Source organism: Euleptes europaea, chromosome 2 (genome assembly GCF_029931775.1).
Source record: "Euleptes europaea isolate rEulEur1 chromosome 2, rEulEur1.hap1, whole genome shotgun sequence".
Taxonomy (NCBI): Eukaryota; Metazoa; Chordata; class Lepidosauria; order Squamata; family Sphaerodactylidae; genus Euleptes; species Euleptes europaea.
This window is the reverse complement of record NC_079313.1, coordinates 121,954,788-121,980,751: the sequence shown is the minus strand read 5'-3', so window position 1 is coordinate 121,980,751 and position 25,964 is coordinate 121,954,788. Positions and strand designations below refer to the sequence as shown.

The 25,964-nt window shown below is 43.6% G+C and overlaps 1 protein-coding gene across 1 annotated transcript in view; it reads left to right on the top strand.

The window, feature by feature from the left end:
* The window catches only part of BCAS1 (brain enriched myelin associated protein 1), a 73,179-nt gene that overhangs the window by 30,291 nt on the left and 16,924 nt on the right, over positions 1-25,964 (top strand). The window contains exons 5-10 of the mRNA XM_056844606.1: positions 4,623-4,781; positions 7,171-7,215; positions 11,833-11,973; positions 18,549-18,584; positions 19,870-20,100; positions 22,507-22,665. Of these exons, the coding sequence (XP_056700584.1) occupies positions 4,623-4,781; positions 7,171-7,215; positions 11,833-11,973; positions 18,549-18,584; positions 19,870-20,100; positions 22,507-22,665 (771 nt within the window). The remainder of the gene's footprint in view (positions 1-4,622; positions 4,782-7,170; positions 7,216-11,832; positions 11,974-18,548; positions 18,585-19,869; positions 20,101-22,506; positions 22,666-25,964) is intronic.

Sequence of the window (25,964 nt, the reverse complement as noted above, 5' to 3'; positions counted from 1 at the left end):
AAAAGGAAAAATGTAGTGAAGATTAAAAACTGGGATAAAGGGTTAAAATCCTCCAAGATACGCATAAAACAGTAGCGATTCTAACCACAGATTGGTTATTCCAGAGCCTTAAGTGCATTTTGTCTTCTTTTAGTTGCCAGCCAGGCAAATCTAGCCATACTAAGAGATAAATTTGGTGTTGTATCTGACAAAAGGAGTTCTAGACGATGTTTTCTGAGAGGTCTGGGACAATCCACTAACAGGGGAATCAGAGGGCCTGAACGTATATGATCGTAGAGCATGCACTCAAAAAAGACGTGTTCAGTGGTCTCTAATGCATCCTGGCTGCATATACATTTTCGTACATCCATTGGCCTTTTATTATATATCCCTTCGAGAAACTTAGAAGAGCATTATATCGAAGGAGCATAAAAGCCCTATGATATTCATGATTTGTGATATCTGACAGATAAGGCATAGTGGTGTAAGTCAAGATACCTGTGAGAAACTTTCAGGCCGAGTTTAATGGGACATGTTCCCTAGAAATATGTGTCTCGCACGTATACACACACACCCTATCCGGCTTTCTTGAAGCTGTGAGGTGGACTGTATGAAGCCTATACCGATTGAGCCTTGAAAACTCCCTTTCTTTGAGCCACGTTCCCTCCAATTTCTCATGAAATGTCCACCAGTCGCCATGACATCTTGTAGGCCAGCTTCATGCATAGGTAGGGTTGCCAACTGCCAGGTAGTAGCAGGAGATCTCCTGCTAATTCAACTGATCTCCAGCCGATAGAGATCAGATCACCTGGAGAAAAATGGCCGCTTTGGCAATTGAACTCTATGGCATTGAAGTCCCTCACCTCCCCAAACCCTGCCCTCTTCAGGCTCCGCCCCCAAAATCTCCCACCGGTTGCGAAGAGGGACCTGGCAACCCTATGCATAGGGTTGCCAACCTCCAGGTAGTAGCTGGAGATCTCCCACTGTTGCAACTGATCTCCAGCCGACAGAGATCAGTTCACCTGGAGAAAATGGCCGCTTTGGCAATTGAACTCTATGGCATTGAAGTTCCTCCCCTCCCCAAAACCCACCCTCCTCAGGCTCCGCCCCCAAAATCTCCCATCAGTGGCCAAGAGGGACCGGGCAAACCTATTCATGCATACACAAGTCCTTTGCCAAGGGAAGGGGTGTCCTTGAAGTGTGAAGGGCACAATCACACAGGAAGCAATGCTTTTGTGGGTTTTCTCACCCAACTGCAGTCCTTCTTCCAATGGAATGGTGGTCCAGCAGCCCCATCTACCCAGCCATCGTAGTCACACACGTACAATGGTCACATGGGATATTTCATAACACATGATTAAACATGCTTTTGTGGGGAACGCTGCGGCTCATTCTCCCAGTTTTAACATGTCCCCCTTAGCAAAGAGCAGCTCTCAAAGTACATTAATGTATAGTGTTTGACAATGATGTACTTTCTTCAGATTATTTTTGGGTATCGTGGACCTGTTAGGTGGGATCTTATGTACTGCCAGCATAAGGTACTAGTGGAAGTGGCTTTCCCCCCAGCCTTTCCCCCTCCTCAGCATTCCCCTGGGAGCCCTGAAAAGGCAATGCTGCTGGTTAGGAGATCCATGTGAACAAAAAGCTGTGCAGCATTGTTGGCTGCAGTGAGGAGGGGAAAGTCAGAAAAATTGCTCTTCCTGTCTCTTTTTCCGGCAGCACTTCTGTGATTGGAAGAGACTGGGGGGGGGGGCATTTTGCCTGCTTTTCCTTCCTCATTGCAGCTGCCAATATTGTGTGGCTTTTTACCTAGATAGGTTCCCTAACACCCATACGTTTCAGGGCTTACCGGAGCTATCAGTGGAAGGGGAAGGAGAGACAGATACCGTACATCTCTGTTGCTGGTTGTGCAAAGGATCTAGTCCATTGGCTCATTTCAGATATCACCTAAACCAGGGAGGGACTGTGGCTCATTGGTAGAACATCTGCTTGGCATGCAGAAGGTCCAGGTTCAATCCTCGGCATCTCCAGTTAAAGGGACTAGGCAAGTAGGTGATGTGAAAGACCTCTGCCTGAGACCCTGACGGTCTGAGTAGACAATACTTCATGTGTTCATGGTCTGAATCCACAAACGTGGTCTGCATCTACAAATGGTGGTTTCGTCATCTTTTTGCAGTTGACTGGGAAGGTGATGCTGGTGAATAAACCAGGGATAAACCAGATTAAGCTAAGATGTTTGTGTTTGTACACCACACAAAACCAGAGTTAAGAACATAAGAAGAGCTCTGCTGGATCAGACCAGTGGTCCATCTAATCCAGCATCCTGTCTCATACAGTGACTAACCAGTTCCTTTGGTGGCTGGTAGCCACTGATAGACCTACCCTCCATGTATCTGTCTAATCCACTGTGGTTAATGAACCAATTTTACAGCCAGGTGTCAGGTTTGGCAGGTCCTATCTTAGTTATGGAGTGATCCTCATTCAGATAATCAACTAACTACTAACCGTGGTTCCAGCTTACGTCTGAACTGAGCCATTGTTTTGATACTGTATTGTCAGTTGAGTGTTGGGAGCTACACAGCAGCCAGACGTGATTGCTAGCTTCATCTTACGTAGCTGGGGAACAAACATTGTAGTCGAATTGCTCTTCAGTGACAAAGAACAAAGCCCTTTCTCCGGCTCTGAGAGTACAGAAGGTTGAGACATGGCTTAAATTAGCTGGAATGGTTCTTCAGATAAAATGGAATGCTAATTTAAAAGGCAAGGAAAGGATAAGAATATAATTGTCATGCAAGACCTCCCTCAGAGCTGAACATTCCTAGCATTCAGACACTGTCACATGATCCTCTGTGCTCAAGTAAGAATCTAGAGGAAGGGCATCATGGGCAGCCTGGCTTTTCAGGGAACTGTGTCAAAACAAATAGTTGCCAACTTTGAACTGACTGGCTAAACTCAGCATGGAGGATAAAGCTCCTGACTTTTCAGACATTAATGGTCCCTGTTAATAGGCTTTTGCCCAGACTTGGATTGCCCAAGGTAGGTCACTCTCATCAGATCTCAGAAGCTAAGCAGGGTCGGCCCTGGTCAGTACTTGGATGGGAGACCACCAAGGAAGGCCAGGGTTGCTACGCAGAGCCAGACAATGGCCAGGCACCTCTGAACATCTCTTGCCTTGAAAACCCTGTGAGGTCCCCATAGGTTGTCTGTGACGTGACAGCTAAAACAAAATTATAATAGATTTGACTCTGCAGGGGAGATGGAAAACCCAAACCCTAGGATAGAGTCCTATTTTCTATGCATAAGGTCCTAGCTACATTCCCAGTTAAAGGATCCTGGCATGATTGGGAGGGACCTCTGGAGAACCAACAGTCTAACTCTGTGTATAAAGCAGCTTCATATATGGCTTTTCCTAAAAGTCAAGTGACAGCAGAATCTCCAGCTGTACTCCCTGGTAGGTTTGCCACCCAAGCTGCCAATGGCCCAGATTCCCTAAAGGCACCAGATAGAATGCACCTTCACTTCCAGAATGGTGTAGTGGTTAAGAGCGGCGGACTCTTACCTGGAGAACTGTGTTTGATCCCCCGCTCTTCCACATGAATGGTAGATTCTAATCTGGAGAACCAGGTTTGATTGTGAATTTCCTGCATTGTGCAGGGAGTTGGACTTGATGACCCTGATGGTCCCTTCCAACTCTATGATTCCTCACCCCTGCTGGGTGACCTTGGGCTAGTCACAGTTCTCTCCAAACTCTCTCAGCCCCACCTACCTCACAAGGTGCCTGTTTGGGGGGGGGGCAGAAGGGAAGGCAATTGTAAGCCACTTTGAGACTCCTTACAGTGGAGAAGATTAAATAAGACCTCATTATTTGGACTCTACTTGTACTCTTTATCCTCTCGGTCTCAGGAACCAGTATGGGGTAGTGGTCAGAGGGACAGGCTATGATCTGGAGACATGGTTTCAAATCCTTCCTCAGTTATGAAACTCACTTTGGGGTAGTCACACTCTCTCTCAGTCTAACTTCCCTAATGGGAATATTAAAATAGATATGGGGGAACAGTGGGTGTCACCTTGAGTCACCTTGGAGGGAAGGTTAGATACTAGAATGCTTATGGTCCAATCCAAGTTCACACTAGCTTCCTAGACTAACTTTTTAGCCAAATCTCAACTGTACCAAATAAATGAAATCTAGCCTGAATTCTCCTAACTTGCACAAATTAGAATCCGTCCTTCCCATAAGGAGTGGTAAACGGAACACTAAAGGTTCCCAGTGTGTATTGTGATCTGACCTGAAGGATTCGGAAACCAACCCGGGAGCCATGCGTCACTTACTAGTCAGTGTTCAGCTGCATCGAACAGAAGAGGCGGTTTGTCCGGAGTGCCATATGCAACTTGACTTCTTGTGTTTGTTGTCCTCTGTCGTTCAGAACAATGTTCCCCCTACCAGCGGCAAATACTGCATATATTAGACATGGTGGACATCAATGGCCGATTGTTCTGACTCTGTAGGCTGAAGAAATATGGATGGAATTAGGATTGTGACTCAGAGAGCACATTGATGCAAGTGGAAAGTAGATTACTTTTCAAGCCTTCTGCTGGGCATTCAGCGGGCAAGGGACTGAAGGAACGGTTCTCCCTTTTTGCAGGACGTAGAGTGTGAAGAAAGCTCTGTGCAGCAGGAATCTCCGGGTGTCGTTTGCTTAGCCTCTGAGGATCTTGCCCAAGAAGAGGTCAAGCCAGAGAGCGTGAAAACAGCAGCCGGAACAGACTATAACAACAGCGTCATGAGTTTCTTCAAAACCCTGGTAAGACTTTGCCTTCGATTTTACTTTGTTGTGTTGACGTGAATTGTGAGTCTCTTTTGTGCAGATGTGGAGGTAAATGTTAGGGAGGGGGGACTTTTCATTCTAAGCAGAAAACACCATTGGGCTACAGAAACTTGGGTTCAGATGTTTCACGTCCTTGGCTGTGTTGGTCTGCAGTAGAAGAGCTAGATTCGAATCCAGCAGCACTTTAAAGGCCAAAGAGGTTTCCATGGTGTAAGCTTTCGAGAGCCTAAGCTCCCTTTATCAGTCTGTATGTGGAATTAGGGGGTTGGAAGTGGAGTTAGGAACATTTAAAAATGAAAATACCAGCTTGTATCCTACTTGTCTGCTCAGCTAAAGAGCATTAGAGTAAGGTTTCTTGCATTGGAGGAAGTCGCTAGCTGAGCAGACCTGTATATAATCTAGTACCAGGAATTTTTAGCTAAGCAGATAATTATTTGTCTTAAAAGAAGTTTTGAAATGTAATTAAGCTAGGGGGAAATGTATGTTGATGGTTTTAACTAACTGAAAATATGAACAAAATCAGCTATTTGCAGCATAAATCCTTCCCAATAGGGCACAACTAAGAGAATTCAGTGTTATAGAAAGGAATGGTTGCACTAAACTAATCAAATATCAGTGGAAATATTACCAAGGCATATTATTAGGGTTGCCAGCTCCAGGTTGGGAAATACCTGGAGATTTTTGGGGTGGAGCCTGAGGAGGGCGGGGTTTGGAGAGGGGACTTCAATGCCATAGAGTCCAATGGCCAAAGCGACCATTTTCTCCAGGTGAACTGATCTCTATCGGCTGGAAATCAGTTGTAATAGCAGGAGATCTCCAGCTACCACCTGGAGGCTGGCAACCCTACATATTATCATTTTACTGGAGACCTAGAAACTTTCCAACACGTGTTTGGTTTTGTCTGTTAGACTCTTCAGTCATGCTTTCTTATGTACATTCTAGAACTGAATTAAGCTAGTTCAAGAACATAAGAATTGCTTGTTTGGATCAGACCTAGGGTCCATCTAATTATACAACAATGGGTTTTCAGCAATTGAGAATCCAGTCTTATAGGGTAGTTGTGATGACAATGTGGAGGGGAAGGGAACCCAGCGTGCTTCCATGAACGTCCTAGAGGAATTATATTTAAAATAGTTTTAAAAAATAAATGTGTCCACTGCATGTGGTGTCCAGTTGTCTACTGCCTCTGCATACAGAGTTTCAATTTGATTGCATCTCTGTGAATATATTTCTGTCATTCTGAGGGCAAAAACTCCCATCATCTGTCTGTTGAAGAAAGCTTCATAGGCCCCACCTCAGTACCTTGTCTTAGCTCTCAACTGCTGTTGCAGCTAGCAAATCCTCCCTAGCATTTCAGGATCTACCTATAGGTTACAATGTCATGTCTGCCCCAGTCCTGTCGACCAGATGTATGCTGGAAACCACTTGCTTTGAACTTAATTCCTTGCTTTTGAACTTAATTCTATTCATTGGGGCTTACTCCCAGGAAAGTGTTCTTAGGATGGCGCTGATAGTTATGCCCTAACTTTATTTAACAATTTATACCTTTATAGCTTTATTTAACAATTTATTTATACAATTTATATAGTGGACATGTTTATGGAGGAAAGGGGTATTCATGGCTACTAGTCAAAATGGATACTAGTCATGATGCATCCCTATTCTCTCCAGGATCAGAGGAGCATGCCTAATATATTAGGTGCTTTGGAACACAGACAGGATGGTGCTGCTGCAGTCGTCTTGTTTGTGGGCTTCCTAGAGGCACCTGGTTGGCCACTGTGTGAACAGACTGCTGGACTTGATGGGCCTTGGTCTGATCCAGCAGGGCTTTTCTTATGTTCTTATGTTCTTACCCTCTCTTTCCTTTTGGCTCAAAGCATCTTAGAAAGAACAGTTAAAACATTTCAAATTACAACCAAATAGAATACAAATCACAAATTCTTCCCTTCTCCTCCCACCCAAATGCCTGCTGTTCATACCCCAACAAAAGCCCTGGCAAACAGGCACACTCTGCAAGTGACTCCTAAAGATCTCCACTGGGAGGGGGTCTCCTAAAACTCTTCAAGGAGCCCATTCCACAGAGTGGGAGCCATGATAGAAAAGACCCAGGCTCTGGTTGATGTCAGGGGGGCCGCCCTAAGTGGGAAAGCAGGCAGCAGGTGTCAGGCTGAAGACCACAGTTGCCACATGGGAGCATATCAGAGGAGGTGTCTTTCTCCTTGTCTGGCCCTCATTCTGTCCTTAATTTTAAATGTGCACGTCTATAGTTTTCACTTTTGACCCTAGACCAACTATTCTTCTTCACGTACTTTCATTTATTTGATGAGGCACATTCAATGGATTTTTCTTCTTCTTGAATTCTAAGGTTTCTCCAAGTAAAGCAGATTCTAAGAGTGATTCAGAGGACAAGGTGAGTGTTCTGTCCATTTCTGTCTAATTTGGATTAATGTGATTTAGTGCTAGTTTGTGCGTACCTGTCTCATTTGACTATGGGAACTGTCTCCATTTAAAATAATTGCATTTGAGTAGGTCTCATGTGATACAGAAGTTCTGATTTATTTATTATGACTTCATTTGTGGCACTTGTATCTGCCCTTTCCTCCAAGGAGTTCCAGATACTGTACCCAGATAAGGACTGGATCATTGTCACCTGATGATTTGACACTTTGACAGTCCATCAGACATATGATTGGCTCATTCACACTTGCAAGTCTTTCAAGGGATCATCACACATGTGTAGAGTTGCCAACCTCCAGGTACTAGCTGGAGATCTCCTGCTATTCCAACTGATCTCCAGCCAATAGAGATCAGTTCACCTGGAGATAATGGCCGCTTTGCCAAATGGACTCTATGGCATTGAGGTCCCTTCCCTCTCCAAACCTTGCCCTCCTCAGGCTCCGCCCCAAAAACCTCCCACCGGTGGTGAAGAGGGACCTGGCAACCCTATACATGTGTGAAGCAGCCCATATGCATTAAACTCCTTCCCAAACATTATGCATATGGTGTTCTGAGCCCTTTGGAGGAATGGTAGGATAAAAATGTAATAGATAAATTGAAATACTCAGTGGCAGACCTGAATTTCTTAGGATCTTAAGGCCACACTAGACATAATAGGGGGACCTTTGTGTATTACAACCTGTCTGTTCATTCATAACTACATCAAGGATCTATTTTTCTATAAAATGTATTTATTTTATATCTAGTGCTGTGAAATCCTTTCTGGTGCCAATTCTATTATGAGGCTGACCATTTCTGTCCCTGGGCCACCATATGGAGAATATCATGGAGAATTTTTTTTTTTTTTTTGCCATCTTCTGGGCATGGAGTAGGGGTCACGGGGGTGTGGTGGTGGGTAGTTGTGAATGTCCTGCATTGTGCAGAGGGTTGGACTAGATGACCCTGGAGGTACCTTCCAAATCTATGTTTCTGTTACCATATTATATGGCCGGGGACACTATTGAAACTAGGCATCCTTTGGGAATTATTAAACAGGAGTTTAAACAGGCTCCAAAAGAATGCTCCAACCAACATAAGTTGTGGCTGTGCTCTGCACAGAAATGATTTTGCATGTCCTTCTTAAATTATCCAGCTGTGTTTGCATTCAAAGCAGACCAAACCCATATAGTATATTTGCTTCCAAGTGGTCTAGTCCTACCTGTGCCAAGTTCCCACTGATTTTAATACAGGGAATACAGAGTAAAAAGACAAGGTCATTTCCTAAAGTCAGTGTGTTTATCATCTTCTTGGCCCCACAGAATAAGCAGTAGCCAATGTGGGTCAAGTCCAGGCTGCCATAGGTTAGAATTCATTGCTTTATTATGAAATCATTTGCTAAACAAAATCCTTCTGGATTGTTGCGATGTGGACAGTTCAGGACCTAAGAGTAAGTGGTGCTTTGCAGAGTCCTTAGGGTTGCCAGGTCCCTCTTCCCCACCGGCAGGAGGTTTTTAGGGTGGAGCCTGAGGAGGGCGGGGTTTGGGGAGGGGAGGGACTTCAATGCCATAGAGTCCAATGGCCAAAGTGGCCATTTTCTCCAGGTGAACTGATCGCTATCAGCTGGAGATCAGTTGTAATAGCAGGAGATCACCAGCTAGTACCTGGAGGTTGGCAACCCTAACAGTACATTCCTAAGGAGAGTTACTCCAGTCTAAGCCCATTCATTTCAATGGACTTAGACAGGACTAACTCTCCTTAGGAAGGCACTGTAAGAGTCCTCCATTCTCGATGGGCCATTTGAGAGCAGGGTTCAGAGTTGTGGGGCAAAGTAACACATTGGTGAATGTTGCTAGCCCAGCTACAACTCCCTTCATAATCCTCTTCACTTCTGGTTTTGCACTGAAGCATCAGACAGGATAACTCAGGCAGTCAGATTTGTTCAAGGTGCTATATGTTGATGACTCCTGTCTTAGAGGAAATTCAGTAGGGTTTCTCATGCTCCATGCTTTTGGGTAGAGCCTGAAGGTCCTTCCCCCTTGGAGAACCTGACCTCTCAAGGTCAGTGAGATGGGTCTCCTTCTTAGCAAACAGCATTGTACACTGTAAGACAGGGGTCCCCAATGTGGTTCCTTTTCTGGTGCTTTTGACTTTTGGAGGTTTGATTTAGATTTTTTTTTAACATTGCTTTGGCAGCAGCTGCCACTACGGCACAAGGATCTGCACTGTGTTACTGAAGTTAAGCTGTGGCAATCATTTTGTGGCTGGCTCCGCCTCTTGGGCAGCCGTTTTGTGGCTGCGCCCACCATGCCATGTCAGAATTCCAAATATGCCTGCAGGCTCAAAAAGGTTGGGGACCCTGCTGTAAGAACTAAAATGTTGACTTGGATTACACACTTGATCTTAGTTATGCATGTTCAAAATGTTGCCCTCACAGTTATTCCCATTTTAAAGGAAAAAATGGGCTCTAAGAGAGCCTTTCTCCCTCTGCTTTCCTACCGCATCCATAGCTGACCAAAGATTTGAACACAAGTTTCCCAGGCAAACCCAACCTATTATCCATTAGGTTATACACATTTATTTTACTCTGGGAACTGGTAATGCCTTAATTATTCCTTTGTTTTCAAAACCTCTAAAAGTAAGTGGGGTTGCAGCTAGGGTTGTCTTTGACACCGACGGGAGGTTTTTGGGGCAAAGCCTGAGGAGAGCGGGGTTTGGGGAGGAACTTCAATGCCATAGAGTCCAATGGCCAAAGCGGCCATTTTCTCCAGGTGAACTGATCTCTATTGGCTGGAGATCAGTTGTAATAGCGGGAGATCTTCAGCTAGTACCTGGAGGTTGATGAGTAATCAAAAACTGGCTCCAAGTACACAAGGAAGGCAAGGAATCAAAATAATGCACTTGTATAGCTAACAATAAAAGCTCAGACTCAAACTGAAATGCAATTAGGTCTATTCAAAGGAACAACCTTAATTATAAGAATAAATACGTGCTCAAAGAGCAAAAGACAAAAATCAAACAAAATTCACAGTTACAGTATCCCAAAGGTAAGTATAAGTATACAATTTCTCTAAAGGGTAAGTCGAGGTATAATAGGCCCAAAGTCCAAACATCCAACTGGTAAATATGCACAGGCAACGGAGTAGTTATAAACCGCAATGGGCTTCCGGTAAAGTCCCCATTTCATATTCTTTTTTCAAACTTCAAATGTTTCCGTGTGCCTATAACCCTTATGGGAAAAGAAGCTTGTAAGCTTGCAATTAAATATGGACAGACTTTACCGGAAGCCCATTGCGGTTTATAACTACTCCGTTGCCTGTGCATACTTACCAGTTGGATGTTTGGACTTTTGGCCTATTATACCTCGACTTACCTTTTAGAGAAATTGTATACTTATACTTACCTTTGGGATACTGTAACTGTGAATTTTGTTTGATTTTTGTCTTTTGCTCTTTGAGCACGTATTTATTCTTATAATTAAGGTTGTTCCTTTGAATAGACCTAATTGCATTTCAGTTTGAGTCTGAGCTTTTATTGTTAGCTATACAAGTGCATTATTTTGATTCAGTACCTGGAGGTTGGCAACCCTCATGAGAAACCCTGCTGGGTTTCTTCTAGTTTAGGCAATGACCTGCAGATTATGAGCATGTGTCCTTAATTTTGTCCCAAAATGCTCAGGGGTTTCTCAGCAGATGAAGTTGGAAAGCATTATTCTAGGCACAAAGAGGGGAGTGGATTCATGACTCTCACCAGGCCTGCCAATCAGCAGAGTGTTTGCAAACCACTCCAGCAGTACATATAATGTAAGAAATTGTACCAAGCTGTTAAACATATGAAGTTGCCTTCTATTGAGTCAGGTCATTGGTCCATCTTCTCTGACTTGCAGCAGCTCTCCAGGGATTCAGGCAGAGAAAGGCCTTTCCCAACAAGACTTGCTACTTGGAAGATGGTTTCAGAGGGTAACTGTGCTGGTCTGTAGTAGAAGAGCTAGATATGAGTCCAGTAGCAACTTAGAGTAGGGCTACCAACCTCCAGGTAATAGTTGGAAATCTCCCACTATTACAACTGATCTCCAGCCGATAGAGATCAGATCACCTGGAGAAAATGTCTGCTTTGGCAATTGGACTCTATGGCACTGAAGTCCCTCCCCTCACCAAACCCCCCTCTTCAGGCTCCACCCCCAAAATCTCCAGGCATTTCCCAACCCGGAGCTGGCAACCCTAACTTAGAGACCAACAAAATGTGGGAGAGGGGGCATAGCTTCTGAGGAAGGGAGCTTTGGCTCTCGAAAGCTTATACCCTGAAAATACCTAAGGTGCTATTGGACCCAAATCTGGCTACCTGGAGATACTGAAGGCTGAATCTGAGTCCTTCTGCATGCAAATCACCGAGCCGCAGCCCCACTTTAAAATGCACTCTAACACATTTCTAAATAGAGAGGGTGATCGACACAGTAAAATATGGAATTATCTTCAGTGCGGCATTGACCGCGGATGTAATATTGTGTTATAATAATGCCACTGATGTGTATGGTGAGCAAAAGGAAAAATGGAACTTGTCATGGAGACTCAACTTGAAATGATGTCGCACAAAGGCAACCCAGGCAGGCAAGACCCATGGAGGACAGCTTGCTGAGACGACGGCAGCCGGTTCCCACGTGAAAGGCACCAAGAAAAAGAAAGCAGACAGCCCCAGATTAGGACACAGTACATTTAGCAAACTGTTTAGGCACAAGGTCGGTACTGGAGAATAACAAAAAAGAGAACCCTGAATGGCAACAGATGAGTCTTTAGTTAAACACAGGACGAAATGTCGCTTATCAGACTTCATAAAGGGCAAAATCTTGGCAGGTGTTTTGATTTAAAAACTGATCCCGACAGAGAGAGGGGAGGGAAGCAACTTGAGCATTTTGCAAGTCTGGAAATTTATAACATCTGTGAATTCAGGGTTCGGTAAAAACAAATCCCTCTGAACCATCATAACCATTTCCTGTGTCGTCATAAGTCCCTTTTGCTAACAAAACCTGTGTTTCCCTTAACTAGAACTTAGAGCTGACAAACAATGAAGAGTGAAAGGCAAACCGCCTGCCTTATATAATAGTAATGCTTAGCATTTATATATCGTGTTTCAAGTAATAATGTGTAATGTTCCAAAAATGTAGTCCTGAACCCTTTTTTAACTGTTCTAAGGGGGTAAAATGAATGCATGGGGGGGGGGGTTGTGACAGCAAAATTTGTGCCTAATCCACACGTGCTAGTTGGTATGTATAGAACCTGCTCATGCACAAGTGTGTATTCATAGGTCTCTGTTCAGGCAATCAGAAATACTGAAAATGCAATGCTCCTAACCATAGGGACAGCGCTGTACCTACATAGATGTATTCATTCATAGATTGAATACATTTACATCCAACAGATCTGAGTAGGTTTATTTATATTTATTCGGGTTGGAGGTGGAGCTCACAGTCACAATTCTACTCCCCATGTCACATGCATGTTCCATTTCCTTAGAACATCTGAAAAGGGATTAGATCTGGTTAAATGAAAAATCAGCTTCCACGTATATGAAGCATAACTTATCCCATGTTTCCAAAATCCAGTTAGGTATAATGGAGACATTTCCTTCCCTACCCAGTGCCTTAAAATAGATCCCTTCACAAATAGGGTTGCCATTGCCAACCTCCAGGTGCTAGCTGGAGATCTCCTGCTATTGCAGCCAATAAAGATCAGTTCACCTGGAGAAAATGGCCGCTTTGGCAACCGGACTCTGTGGCATTGAAGTCCCTCCCCTCCCCAAACCCCACCCTCCTCAGGTTCCACCCCAAATATCTCCAGGTATTTTGCAGCCCGGAGCTGGCAACCCTATTCACAAAGCAATCATAACTCATACCCTTCCATAACCATCTTTGCTGCTCATATTTTAGATCCCCCCTAACAGGAAAAACACTGTCAATAGCTCATCAAGGTTCAAAAATATTCATTTACACTGTGCCTTTCTTGCTAAGACTCAAGGCAGATTACAGAAAATGAGCAAACGGCAGCCAGAATTAGATTTATCACAGTGAACAAGCACTTACAAGAATGGCATTACCATTTAGGCAATTCCAGAACAGAGCAGACACATTTTTCGTACGGAGACGGCAGCATGCCTTCAACTTTTCCCCTGTTTAAACTTTTAAGTTGCACAGGAACCCAACAGGCATAGGGCAGACTGTTGCTGATGTTAACCAAGGACAGAGAACCAAATTGGTCTCAAGGCTCATTTTCCATTGGCCTAGCTGACCAACGTCCTCGTTCCAAATATTACACAGTCCAGCGCTTTATATAGCTATATTTCTGCTCATGCACCAAATAAACTCTGTATAATGGTAGCAGTCCACTCCCAGCTGTTCTAACAGTGCTTGCAAGGAGGATTCTAGTTTTTCTGGCTTTGAGACAGAGATGCGTGACTGCAGCGATGCACCTGCCGGCAACTGGCCCTTCTGCTCCCTGTCTCACCCCCTTTCCTTCCCCACAGTCTGACAGCGCTGATCCCCCGGTGAGAGTCAAGCAGGAAGCAAACTGAAGCCGCCGTGCTGATCGTCTCTTTGGCAGGGCCAGGAGTAATTTCTGCTGGCAGGTTGACTTTGGTTCTGCCACAGGGTGCATCGGCAGCAACCTTTTTGAACAGCAGTAATTTTCTACCGCATTAACTTCGGCAGGAAAGTCCCTTCACTTCTGTATTGTTTGTACTGCCAGGCCATTGTGGAATACACCATTTTGGGTCTTCTCTGCTGGGTCTCCAGAGTGAAAAGAATATACGTTACCCCATATTCTCTTAACTTCCGTAAGAGGATATGAATGATGCTGCTTTGAAAAAGAATAAGTCTGCCTACCTAGTAAAAATGGATACTAGTCGTGATGCATACCTATTCTCTCCAGGATCAAATAAGCATGCCTATCATATTAGGTGCTTGGAACACAGGCAGGACAATGCTACTTCAGTCGTCTTGTTTGTAGGCTTCCTAGAGACACCTAGTTGGCCACGGTGTGAACAGACTGCTGGACTTGATCGACCTTGGTCTGATCCAGCATGGCCTTTCTTATGTTCTTATGTTCTTATGTACCTGTTTCTTCCCAGGGGGAATAAGTAGTTACTGTGTACTCCTCTGGTTAGGCTGTCTCTCACTAGCAGTTTGGAGGAAACTTCTAAAACTACCAATGTACCTTCCAGCAATAATTTAATATTCTGATCACCTGTAAACCATACGTGAATAGGAGTACATCTAAGTGTTGATTTGCAGGTGTGAATTTGCAAACTGTATATGCTTTGCAGGCCTTCAGAACTAAAGCTAAGAACATAAGAATCCTGCCGGATTGGACCAGGGTATATCTATTCCAGTACCCTTTTCTCCTCAGTGGTAAACCAGATGGTCCTGGAAAGCCACAAGTAGGGCACATAGGCTAAAGCCTTTCCCAGCTATTGTCCCTACCACCAACTAGTGTTAAGGTATACTACCTATGAATATGGAGGTTCCATTTAGCCATCACAGCTACTAGCTATCGATGGACTTATTCTCTAAATAGTTCCAGCAGTTTACCAATAGTAAAATGTACTTGTTTAATTTTGCAAAATTTATTCTAATAGGATTTGGGTTAGTCCGCAGTTCTAGGCATCCTGACTATAACTCCATCAATATTCTTAAATTTGCCCATTACTCAATAGTTTGACCCACTGATGAGTAGGGGGATGGAGGGAAAGAATGGCAGCATTGTATCCTCCAGAATGTGTAAGGACAAAGACCCTTGAGATGCGGGTGGAAAATATTAACCTCATGCAAAAATTCCACTGACACCCACATGGCATTTTTGTGAGTAGGGGGCTTGTATAATAAAGTACATTTATTTATAATGGAATGTCAGTGGACAAGACACTCGAGGGGGATCCTATAAAAATGTATTATATTTGATATTATTTTTAAAGGGAAAATCACACATTTTGCTAAAAGGCCTAATTATACCTTTAGCACAACGGTTGTGCGCACCAGACCCTGTTTTGGGTCAAGTTTAAAACAGCAGCTCTAATTGTATTTTCAAGGACATCAGTTCCAAATAATTCAGAGGCACTTAGTTCTAAACACGCTTGGTTGGACAGGATATCAGCTAGTGAGCTTCCCCAGTGCAAACAGGCCAGCTAGCTCCATCTGGAAGGCTAAACAAACAAGGCAGAGACCCGACATCCTCTCACCAGATGCATCTTTCCAACCTCTTCAGAGCAATCCCCAACACAGGAGTGAGCAGAGCAGCCTCTGCTCATGGGGAGCTCCGTGTGTGCGGTGCCAAACTTAACACTGGCATGAGTGGCGTAGCCTCTGCTCATGCTGAGCTCCATGTGTGCCACACCTAACTTAATGCTGGACTGAGTGGAGCAGCCTCTGCTCATGCGGAGCGCCATGTGTAACACTGAAATGGAGCAGCCTCAGCTCACTCAGGGGGGACAATCAATCATTGATTGTCCCAAATGCTTTTTCAAACCCCAAAGCTTAACCTGCCAACCATTCTGAACGTTCATGAGATGAGACAAGACTCCCTGGGAAAGGAATGTTGCAGTTTAGGCACCATCATAGAAAAGGCCCTGTCTCATGTGCATCCTCTCCTTGCACATCCCATGATGAAGTGGTATGGTGGATGGAGAACAGGAACCACCAGTCACTTCTGCTTCCTGTCCTCCTTGTAAAGTTACCTTTATTCTATTTTGGGTTTTTTTTTTTTTTTTTTTGCAAGAAAGCATTGTTTTTCAGGTCTTTTTTCTTAAATACTAACTTCAAACAAAAGGCAACCCCCCCTTTTTTTAAACTAATTTTCTCATCAACTGATCATGGATCTAACAGCTGGATAAAAGTTCATTGCTGCATTTGGATCACAAAAGAAGTAAAATATTTCCGAATGGGAAATTTGTATGTAAAGATTTATCCGTGCATGTCTTCACTTTCAAAATATTAATATTCAAGTGAAGGATCCGCAAAAACTCAAGAGAGAGGACAATTTCCTCCCCGTCTCCATTTTATTCTATTTTCCCTACCCCCACTCCAACTCTGCTTCCCTCCTCACCTCCAATATTCCTGCCGTTCGCTCATTTTCTTACCTCAGTTCTTTGAAACTACGAAGATCTCATGAGATTTCATAAGATCTTGTGGGCCATTTTAGATTATAGAGGCAACTGCAAGCATACCTCGGAGATATTGCGGGTTCAGGTCACACAACTTTTTTGGTTTCCGAGTGCATATCAAAGTTGTGATTGCACTATACTGTAGTCTGTTAAGTGCGAAATAGCATTATGTCTAAAAAAAAAAGTACTGTAATAATAATAGAAAAGTTTGAAATATTGTGAGAATTACCAAAATGGGACACAGAGACACGAAATGAGCGCATGCTGTTGGGAAAATGGCACCGATAGACTTGCTCAAAATGCAATAATGGCAAAGCGCAATAAAAGGAGGTATGCCTGTGCTGACATCAGAGATGTGCTTGCCTAGACAATCCCAAATAGCTGGCATGATCTTGTGAGCTAGTCTCACAAGGTCTTGGGCATTATAAATTTATTTGTTTTACTTTGCCACCTTTTTTTCTAAAAGTAATATTTTTTCCGCAAAGCTGATGCAGAAACATCTACTCTAGCCATGTGCAGTCCAATGGTGCATATTTTTTTGATTCACACAGTGGAGGCAAGTTAAAGCCAAATTAGATGTGTGGTGCCAAATATTTCATTAAATACGAGGGGTTTGGAGTCACGTCGTTGGGATGCAATGCATTCTTGGCAAAGAGAGAAATTCTAGAAAAATTGTTCACAACAAAGTTCCATTGAAAGCAGTGGGTTCCCCTTCCCACAGTTTTGCCCATCTATGCTATTCTTGAGGGATCACTGTCCCCCAGAAACAACAATGCAGGGAAGTCAGTGGGCTATAGGGGGAGGGAGAAGGCAAGAAAATGCTATTACCAGAGTTATACAGATGATACCTGGATTTTTTTTGCTAATTTGGATGTAAAGGTTTCAACCACCGAGTTTTCCTTTGATGGCAAAAGCCTCCAATCAACAACAACAATGGAAGACTTTCTGTGTTATAGGAATTCTTAGTAAAAAGGAGTAATTGGTGCTAACTTAGCAGATTCAGTCCACTGTGTTAGAATGTATCAGCAGAGGGAAGAATTCGCCAGTTTTTAGGTCTTTAACTGTGAATCTCAGAACGGTAAATTGGAACCTAGTGATTAGCCATGGAAGCATGGATCTCTTGCTTGGAGAGATCTGAGAATACTATGAAACAATAGCATGACTCACAATTTGGGGCTGATAGAACACAGGAGACTGAGTATAAAGCCTGACTCTTCAACTAAGAGACTGGTAGATTCATCCCCACAAAGAGATCCATGTTCCAAACAAGCAGGAAAATTATTCCAGTGTTTCCCTTCTTCTGCCACATAGGGCATCTCCTGGGAAACTGGCTATGGTCCTACTGTCCTCTGTCTACCAACACGCAAGAGAGGAGAAATGAACTTCCTGATCTTATTACTGTTACTTGTAAATAAGCTTAAACGACCTGAACAGAACTTAATTCCAAGTAAGCATGTTATGGATCACAGCCTGAAGATCTGAGTGTAAAGGTCAAAGCAGTTTGCTCAAAGCAAACTGATCGTGTGAGGAGGCTCTACCATGAGCAATTTTGGAATGTTTTTGGTGCCACACCCTTATATCTTGTGGCAGTGATTCCCATAAAGTCACTGTGGAATTGTATCACATTCTAGTGGGTTCTGTCATAATTATGTCACATTTGGAAATGTGGGTGTGGTAGCAATCAATTTAATCCCGTGCCTGAAATGACTGGCAATGTACATTTGAACACACGAAGAGCAGCGTTGTAAGCTAATGATTGGTTATAATAAATAATGTTGTAGGAAATGCTTACCCAATGGGTAGATGCTACCAAAATTTACATCAGATGAAGTAAAAATCAACAGGTAATTTAATGCATTCATTTTCTTTACCATAGTTAGAGAACTGGGACATCACAGTAATTTTGCAGTGTATTCATCAGATGATAACAAGCGTACTAACCATTGGTATGAATGGTCCATCTCATCTCCAATTCTAAACCCTAATTTGCTTTCCTGAAAAACCTGAATGTGTGTGGTTAACCATGTCAGCCATGAGGCAAAATGTGTGAAGCTGCCTTATATCATTGATTCCTGAAAGTAACAAAGACTACAAATACCGCCTGCCAATACGGAATGGCCGTTGACCAGTGACTTCACTTTGTGCTCGTTTTCTCTGTTGCAGTCAAAGAAAGATGCCCAGCAAATGGCCAATACCAAAGTGAGTAACACTGTTGAAAAGCATTCATGTGGGCCCTGCTTTCCAATTGCAAGTAAGACTGCTATGCTTTTCAGTTTTAGGGTCAAAGGGATCAGAATTCAGTTACCATGAAACCTTCATCATTGCCATAAGCCTGTCTTATTTACCTCTGAGGTTTCTGAGGATGAATACAAATTTCTGTTTTATTTTTCCCTATATCAAACTGAGTTCGATCCCAACGGAAGTTGGTTTCAGGTAGCCGGCTCAAGATTGACTCAGCCTTCCATCCTTCCGAGGTCGGTAAAATGAGTACCCAGCTTGCTGGGGATAAAAGGAAGATGACTGGGGAAGGCACTGGCAAACCACCCCGTAAACAAAGTCTGCCTAGTAAATGTCGAGATGTGACATCACCCCATGGGTCGGGAATGACCCGGTGCTTGCACAGGGGACCTTTACCTTTTATATCAAACTGGAACTTTATTCCACCTGCTCACCTCATTGTAGTTTTATGTTTTGCACTCTAGAGGTGCCTTAGGTAAATTAGGATAATTGTTTTATATTACTTTTTACAGGGTTATTTTAAATGTTGTTTTTATTGATTTAAGGGGATATTATATTCCTTGTAAGCAACTAGGAAAAGTTGAGGGCAGCAGGAAAAGAGGAAGACCTAGCAAGAGATGATTCAATAAAGGAAGCCTCAGCCCTCAATTTGCAAGATCTGAGCAAGGCTGTCAAAGATTTTGGAGGACTTTGATTCATAGGGTCGCCATGAGTCAGAAGCGACTTGATGGCACTTAACACACACACAAGCCACTCTGAGCCTGGTCCTGGCTGGGTAGAGTGGGGTAGTAGGTCGAATGAATTAATGAATAAATGAATGAATGAGAGGAGCAGATGTAGTTTGCCATTGCATAGGTTTCTGAAGATAAATACAAATGTACAAGACAGTACAAGATACAAGTGGTACAATTTCTTCTTTGTCATCACACGTGATCAGCATGATTAGCCCAGTTTGGCCTGAGCTTGTCAGGGCTTGGGATCTAAGCAGGACTGGCCATGGTCAGTACTTGGATGGGAGACCACCAAGGAAGACCAGGGGTACCACATGGAGGAAGGCAATGGCAAACCACCTCTGCTCCTCTCATGCCTGGAACACCCCCTTGAAGGGGTTGCCATGAGTCAATCGCAACTTGACGACACCTTATTCTTCATCATCATCATCATATGTGGGATTTTTCCCATCAGTCATGTGGAAATTGTTTACCTTGTCTTTGGTCTTACCAATTCTTGTTATACATGTGTCTAGAGTACTGAGCAGCCTGTCACTGTCAGCACTGATAATGTGAAATCAGAAGCAAACATCCCTCCATCGCAGGAGATGCCAGCAACAAAGCAGAACACAAAAGCCCCCGAACCTCCGGTCCAACCGCCGGTGCCCCCGGCACCAGCCGTCATCACCAATGAAATTCCAAAAGAGACAACGAAGGAGAGATCGGCTTCTACCCCCACACCTCTAAGTAAATTCTTTTGGAAAAAGGTACGTGCGGATCCTAGATATGGTACAAATTTGTTTCATTCATTTGTAGCTCACATTTCAAGGCAGTGATTCCCAAGGTGAGAAAGAGTAGTAAAGCATTAAAAAATTACAAAACAATAACACCAAATCCCAGAAAGGGAAAAGTAAAGTTTTCTTGCAGCTGAATCTAAAGAAAGCATGTGCAATACAAAAAGCCATTTTTAAAAAGGTAATTCTTTAAGGCACCTAGATCCTGAAACTGGCAACCAGAAAAAGTAACTGACTTGGATCCAGGATCTATAGTTCTTATTATGCTTTAAGCAAACCATAAAATAGCCAGGTATAAGAACATAAGAAAAGCCATGCTGGATCAGACCAAGGCCCATCAAGTCCAGCAGTCTGTTCACACAGCGGCCAACCAGGTGCCTCTAGGAAGCCCACAAACAAGACGACTGCAGCAGCATTGTCCTGCCTTTGTTCCACAGTACCTAATATAACAGGCATGCTCCTCTGATCCTGGAGAGAACAGGTATGCATCATGACTAGTATCCATTTTTACTAGCAGCCCTAAATACTCCGCTCTTCCATGAACATATCCACTCCCCTCTTCAAGCCTTCCAAGTTGGCAGCCATCACCACATCCTGGGGCAGGGAGTTCCACAATTTAACTATGCATTGTGTAAAGAAACATTTCCTTTTATAAGTTTTGAAAATCTCACCCTCCAGCTTCAGCAGATAACCCCACATTCTAGTGTTATGAGGGAGAAAAGCTTCTCCCTGTCCACTCTCTCCAAACAATGCATAATTTTATAGACCTCTATCATGTCTCCCCTTAACCGCCTTCTTTCCAGGTGATTAGGTTTTCAGAGTAATTGTAGATCCCACGTTTTTTTTCTGAACAGAGGGGTGTCTGGAATTTCCTTCCAGGATACAACTGTTGTCACTAGTGAAACTAAACCCACTGCATCAACATAGCCTCGGAGACGAATGCATTTGGTCTACAGCTGCAGCAGCGGTAGCTGTAATCTGATCTACACTATAATGTTTTTTAAAAAATGAACTCCTGGAAGACAGTGTCTGCTTTATTGAGGATGTGTTCTGCTTTGTGGAGAGAAGCGATAGCTGCACCTAAATAAGTGGGGACGGTTTGTCTGGCTTTCTGGAGCTAATGGCATTACTGCAGAAGAAGCAACGGAGATTAACCGCTAAAGTAGGGTTGTTGTTGTGTGTTTTTTTTAAAAAACAACAACACAATTGTCATGGCAAAATCCCATCCAAGACATGTTGGCTTAAAAAATGAACTTGGAGGGGATGCAGTTTTACAAACATCACATAAATATTGGTTAGGTTTAAATTATTCAAAGGCCTTCTGTGAGCAGGACCATTTGATTTCAGTTTTTATGAGTTTATTTAATGGCAGTAGTTAAGTGCTATTAACATTAGATATCATCTTTGACTGAGTGGTGTCTTCCCGTGTTTCTCTTTTTGTGTTGTCTGATGCATTACAGCGTTATGGTGTGGTACTTTGTATTCAAGACTAAAAACGGAATATCCCAAGAACTGTCACACAGACGGCTGCTGTGATGAAGAATAGCGCCGATTCTTTTTAATGTTAATTGTATCAGAATCCTACATATTATTTGTATGATGGAGGGCTGAACCCATACTATGTTGGGAGATCTGGGATCAGATCTCATAATGTTTGCTTTAATATTTAAAAAAGCAGGTGTGGGGAGGGATTAATTTAGATCAGGGTCTTCCCACTTTCTCCAGTAGGAATCCCCCCTCCTCAAACTGCCGTTAGCCACAAAAGCTAACAAGGATACTTGTCTTTCTTCCTACTTGGGCTAGGAGCCTCTGGAGGGGGGAGATTTTTATCAAGGGGAAGGGGCCATGGCTCAGCAGAAAAGCATCTGCTTGGCTTGCAGAAGATCCCTGGCATCTCCAGTTAAAAGAACCAAGCAGTTGGAGAGCTGCTGCCAGTCTGAGGAGACAATATTGACCTTGGCGTGATGGACCAATGGTCTTATTCAGTATAAGGCAGCTTCCTGTGATCATGTGTTCAAGGGAAATGATTAAATGCCCCTCCTTGCCCCAACACCATGACCAAATCCAAATTAGCCTCCTCCTTCCCCATAGATTGTTTCTAATGTTCGAATAAATTCAGAGAAATCTAATCACAGACCTACTATATAATGTCTGGAGTGGGGTCAGGTATGGTTGGGAGGCAGATGATTAGCATACTCAGGTCCTTCTGTCTCCCTTCTTCCAAACTGGCTCCTGGGGAAATCTCTCTAGCCCTTAAATGTTGGCAAAATTGGTTTTTGGATGAGATTCGGGAAAACAGAATGTCTTGATATACCTAGCTGCATTGCCATGGATGAAATACTTGCATATATTTTTTAAATTGATGCCAATAATCTGCAGACTCCGACAGATGACATAGAGGTGATAAACACAGAGAGGATGGAAGCCGTCCCTGAAGCCCCCGCAAAAGATGAAAGCAGAAGCCTGGAAGCTGCAGAAACAAGATCCAAAGGAGAGGAAAAGCCTTCCAAAACAAACCTGAGGAAATTCTTCAAGTTGGTAAGAAGGGTATTTTTTGAACGTACATGGAAGAAATGTAAAACATGTTCCAGGTAGCCATTAGCAGTCAAAGTTGTCTGTGTATTCTGTTTGTCTAGGACATTTTATCCCATCCTTCCTCCACGAAGCTCAGGGGAGTGTCTGTGGTTTTCCTTTCTCCATTTTATCTTCACAACAACCCTATGCGTTAGGTTGGGCAGAGAAAATGACCAGCCTAAGGTCACCCAGTGACCTTTACGGCTGAGTGGGAATTTGAACCAGATCCCCCAGTTTCTAGTCCAGCGCTTTAATCACTATCCCACACTGTCTCTTGAGACAGCAGCCGTCAATCATTGGTGTCCTATGGCTGGACCGGTGCTTGAGTCCATATGGAGGGTCTAGAAATCATTTAAATAAATAAATACATGGCTTCCCTAGTTCCTCTCCAACCCCTTTGACCTGCAGAAAGAATCCTATTCGAATCAGTCAGTGGGTTCACAATAGGTTTTCCCCTTCGACAAACAAAAACAGATAGATGCAAGTACGGTTTCAAAGATGGATTCCCAATGCCTTTCAAAATAGTTTCAGAGGATGTTGTGTAGCAATTAAATGGACAAAATGAGGCCCTTCCTTCTCACGCTCAGTTTGTGAAGAGCCCGTGTCTCCAGACTTGAACACTGGCATCACCATTTGTGTCGCTGGCACAGAACTTTTTTCTTCTGTTTTTATAATGAGTAAGCAGGAAGGGGAGAACCTTGGAGGGAAGCAAAAGATCTGGCCTGCCTTCCTTGCTGTGCATTAGCAATATGCATGCAAACAAGCATTGGAAGACTGTGATAAAAAACAACACACTAATGTATCTTTAAAGCCTTACAGCCCGTTCCTGAAAAAATGGGCCGAAAGTCCTTAGGAGGCAGCGTGACCCCGCCGCCAGCGTAAGTGCGTGTAATAGCACGATTACATGTACTTACGCTGGCAGCGAGGCCAGTCCCGCCGACGGGAGAGTGCTGCGGGACCGCAACTCGCCTCTCCGCCAGCGCGGCCTTTCCATGGCACCGGCAACAGCATAGAGAGGGCGCACCGGTGCAGGGGGCATTCCAGGGGAAGGCCTGGGGGAGGAGCCACCGGTTAGGCGGCCTCCTATCCTGGTCTGGCCGGTTACGCCGGTTGCGGGAACGGCAGTGCTGCTCCTGCTATTTAGCAGAGTATTTAGCAGGCGCAGCCTTGCTGTTTTCAACGGGGGCTTTTGGCCCCGTTGAAAACAAAAAAAGCCGCAAAACATCTTTTTTTGTTCCCACGGAGTGCGCAAATCAGCTTAGGAAGAGTTGCCGCTGTGCCTCTTCCCCGCCAACTCTGCACACCGACTTTTCAGGAATGGGCTGTTAGTACAGTAGACTTCCAAATCGTTTAATAAACTGGCTTCCATTGCCATAGGGCTAGCAAACTTATTGGTTTGTCCCAGAGATAGAAACATAAACTGCGCTTTCACACATGCTGAATAATACACGTTCAATCCACTTTCAATGCAGTTTGATGATTGTTTGGAAGTGGGTTTTGCCATTTCACACAGCAAAATCCAGCTGCAAAGTGCATTGAAAGTATTATTTGGCGTGTGCGAAAGCACCCAAAAAGTCTATAAGATGTCTTTGGCTGAACTACTCAGTGTCTTAAAGCTAATACTGCTGCTTGCACCTTGTTGAATGACCATTGTCGTCCTCTCTAAATTGACCACGGAGCATGTCCTCAGATGCATTGAGCTGTGCTATCCTTTTCACAAATCGCACAGTTGTGGGAAATAGAATAAGAGTCCATGCATTCCCGATACATGGAATAGCTATATCAGTCTCTGGGATGAACCCCATGAAGCATGCACTGAAGTCCCTGATTTCAAGGAAAGGGAAAGTTGTCACATAATCTGTATTATGTGGGTTTCAACTATTTATGTCAAGGGGATATAACAGGACTCTGTTATTCAGGCGTCCTTCTGACACAACACCAAAGGCCTTAACAGACAAGGCAGAGTATGTGAAAAGGTGGCATGAAGATGCACGAAGTGTTATTCTCAGTTGGCAGAGAGATTTATACCTAAATCTTCTGCGGGAGGATGGAAGGGGTTGGGGAATGACAAAGAGAGGTCTGTCAAAGAAAGGTCAGAGAAAAGCGAGGTCAGAAGGCACAGTTATTATTACTCACCTATCCTTAATAGTTCTTTCATAAACAAACAGCAAACCTCATGGTTGTTGTTCTTCATACAGATGCTGAATTTTTATTTCTTGAGGACATTTGCCCTTTAAGAATGTTTCCTGTTTGATAATTAAGTTTATAAGGCATGAATGCAGGGTTGCCAACTCAGGGTTGGGAAATTCCCAGAGATTTGGGAGTGGAGCCTGCAGAGGGACCTCAGCAGTGTCTGATGCCGTTGAGTCCTCCCTCCAACGCAGCCATTTTCTCCAGGGGAACTGATCTCTGTGGTCTGAAGATTAGTTGTAATACCAGGGGATCCCCAGGCCCCACCTGCAGGTTGGCAACCCTACATGAATGGGTATTGACAAACAACATGCTTCTATATAATTTTTAAACCGACAATCATATATGCTGGGGGGAAAGCCTATCAGATCAATTTCAGTTTCAATCTGACCCAAGCAGCTATTTGTAAGCTATTCGCTAAGGTGGAGAACAACCTCATCTAATGTTGATTCATCAACAGCCCTGTCATGCAAACATACCTAGTGTGTAATATATGAAGCTGCCAGATAGATAGATAGATAGATAGATAGATAGATAGATAGATAGATAGATAGATAGATAGATAGATAGATAGATAGATAGATAGATAGATAGATAGATAGATAGATAGATAGATAGATAATTTATTTGCGGCACTTAGCCAGTCAAAACATGATAAAACCGAAAGCATGGACTAATAGATTCTTACAATCAAAGAATTACAGTCCGAGTCTTAAAACATTTTTAAACATTTTAAAAAAGAATTACAGCTGGGAAGCTGCCTTATACTAAATCAGACTAATAGTCCATTTAGACCAGAACAATCTCCTTCAGCTAACAGGCAGCTCTCTCTCAGGCCTAAGGTGAAGGTCTCTCCAGCTCTGTGGCCCAAGACCTCTTAAATGGGCCAGGTCCCCAACATGTCAAGGTCTGAGTCATGGGTTGATAATATCATAGGGTGGGGCCTGATGATGAATAGCAATAATAACGGCAGTATTTGCTCACTCCACTGGATGGTAACTGCGAATGAATGTAGTCACTTTGTCATTTTGAAGAGAATGGACTATTTACCAATTGAAGAATTTTTTTTAATA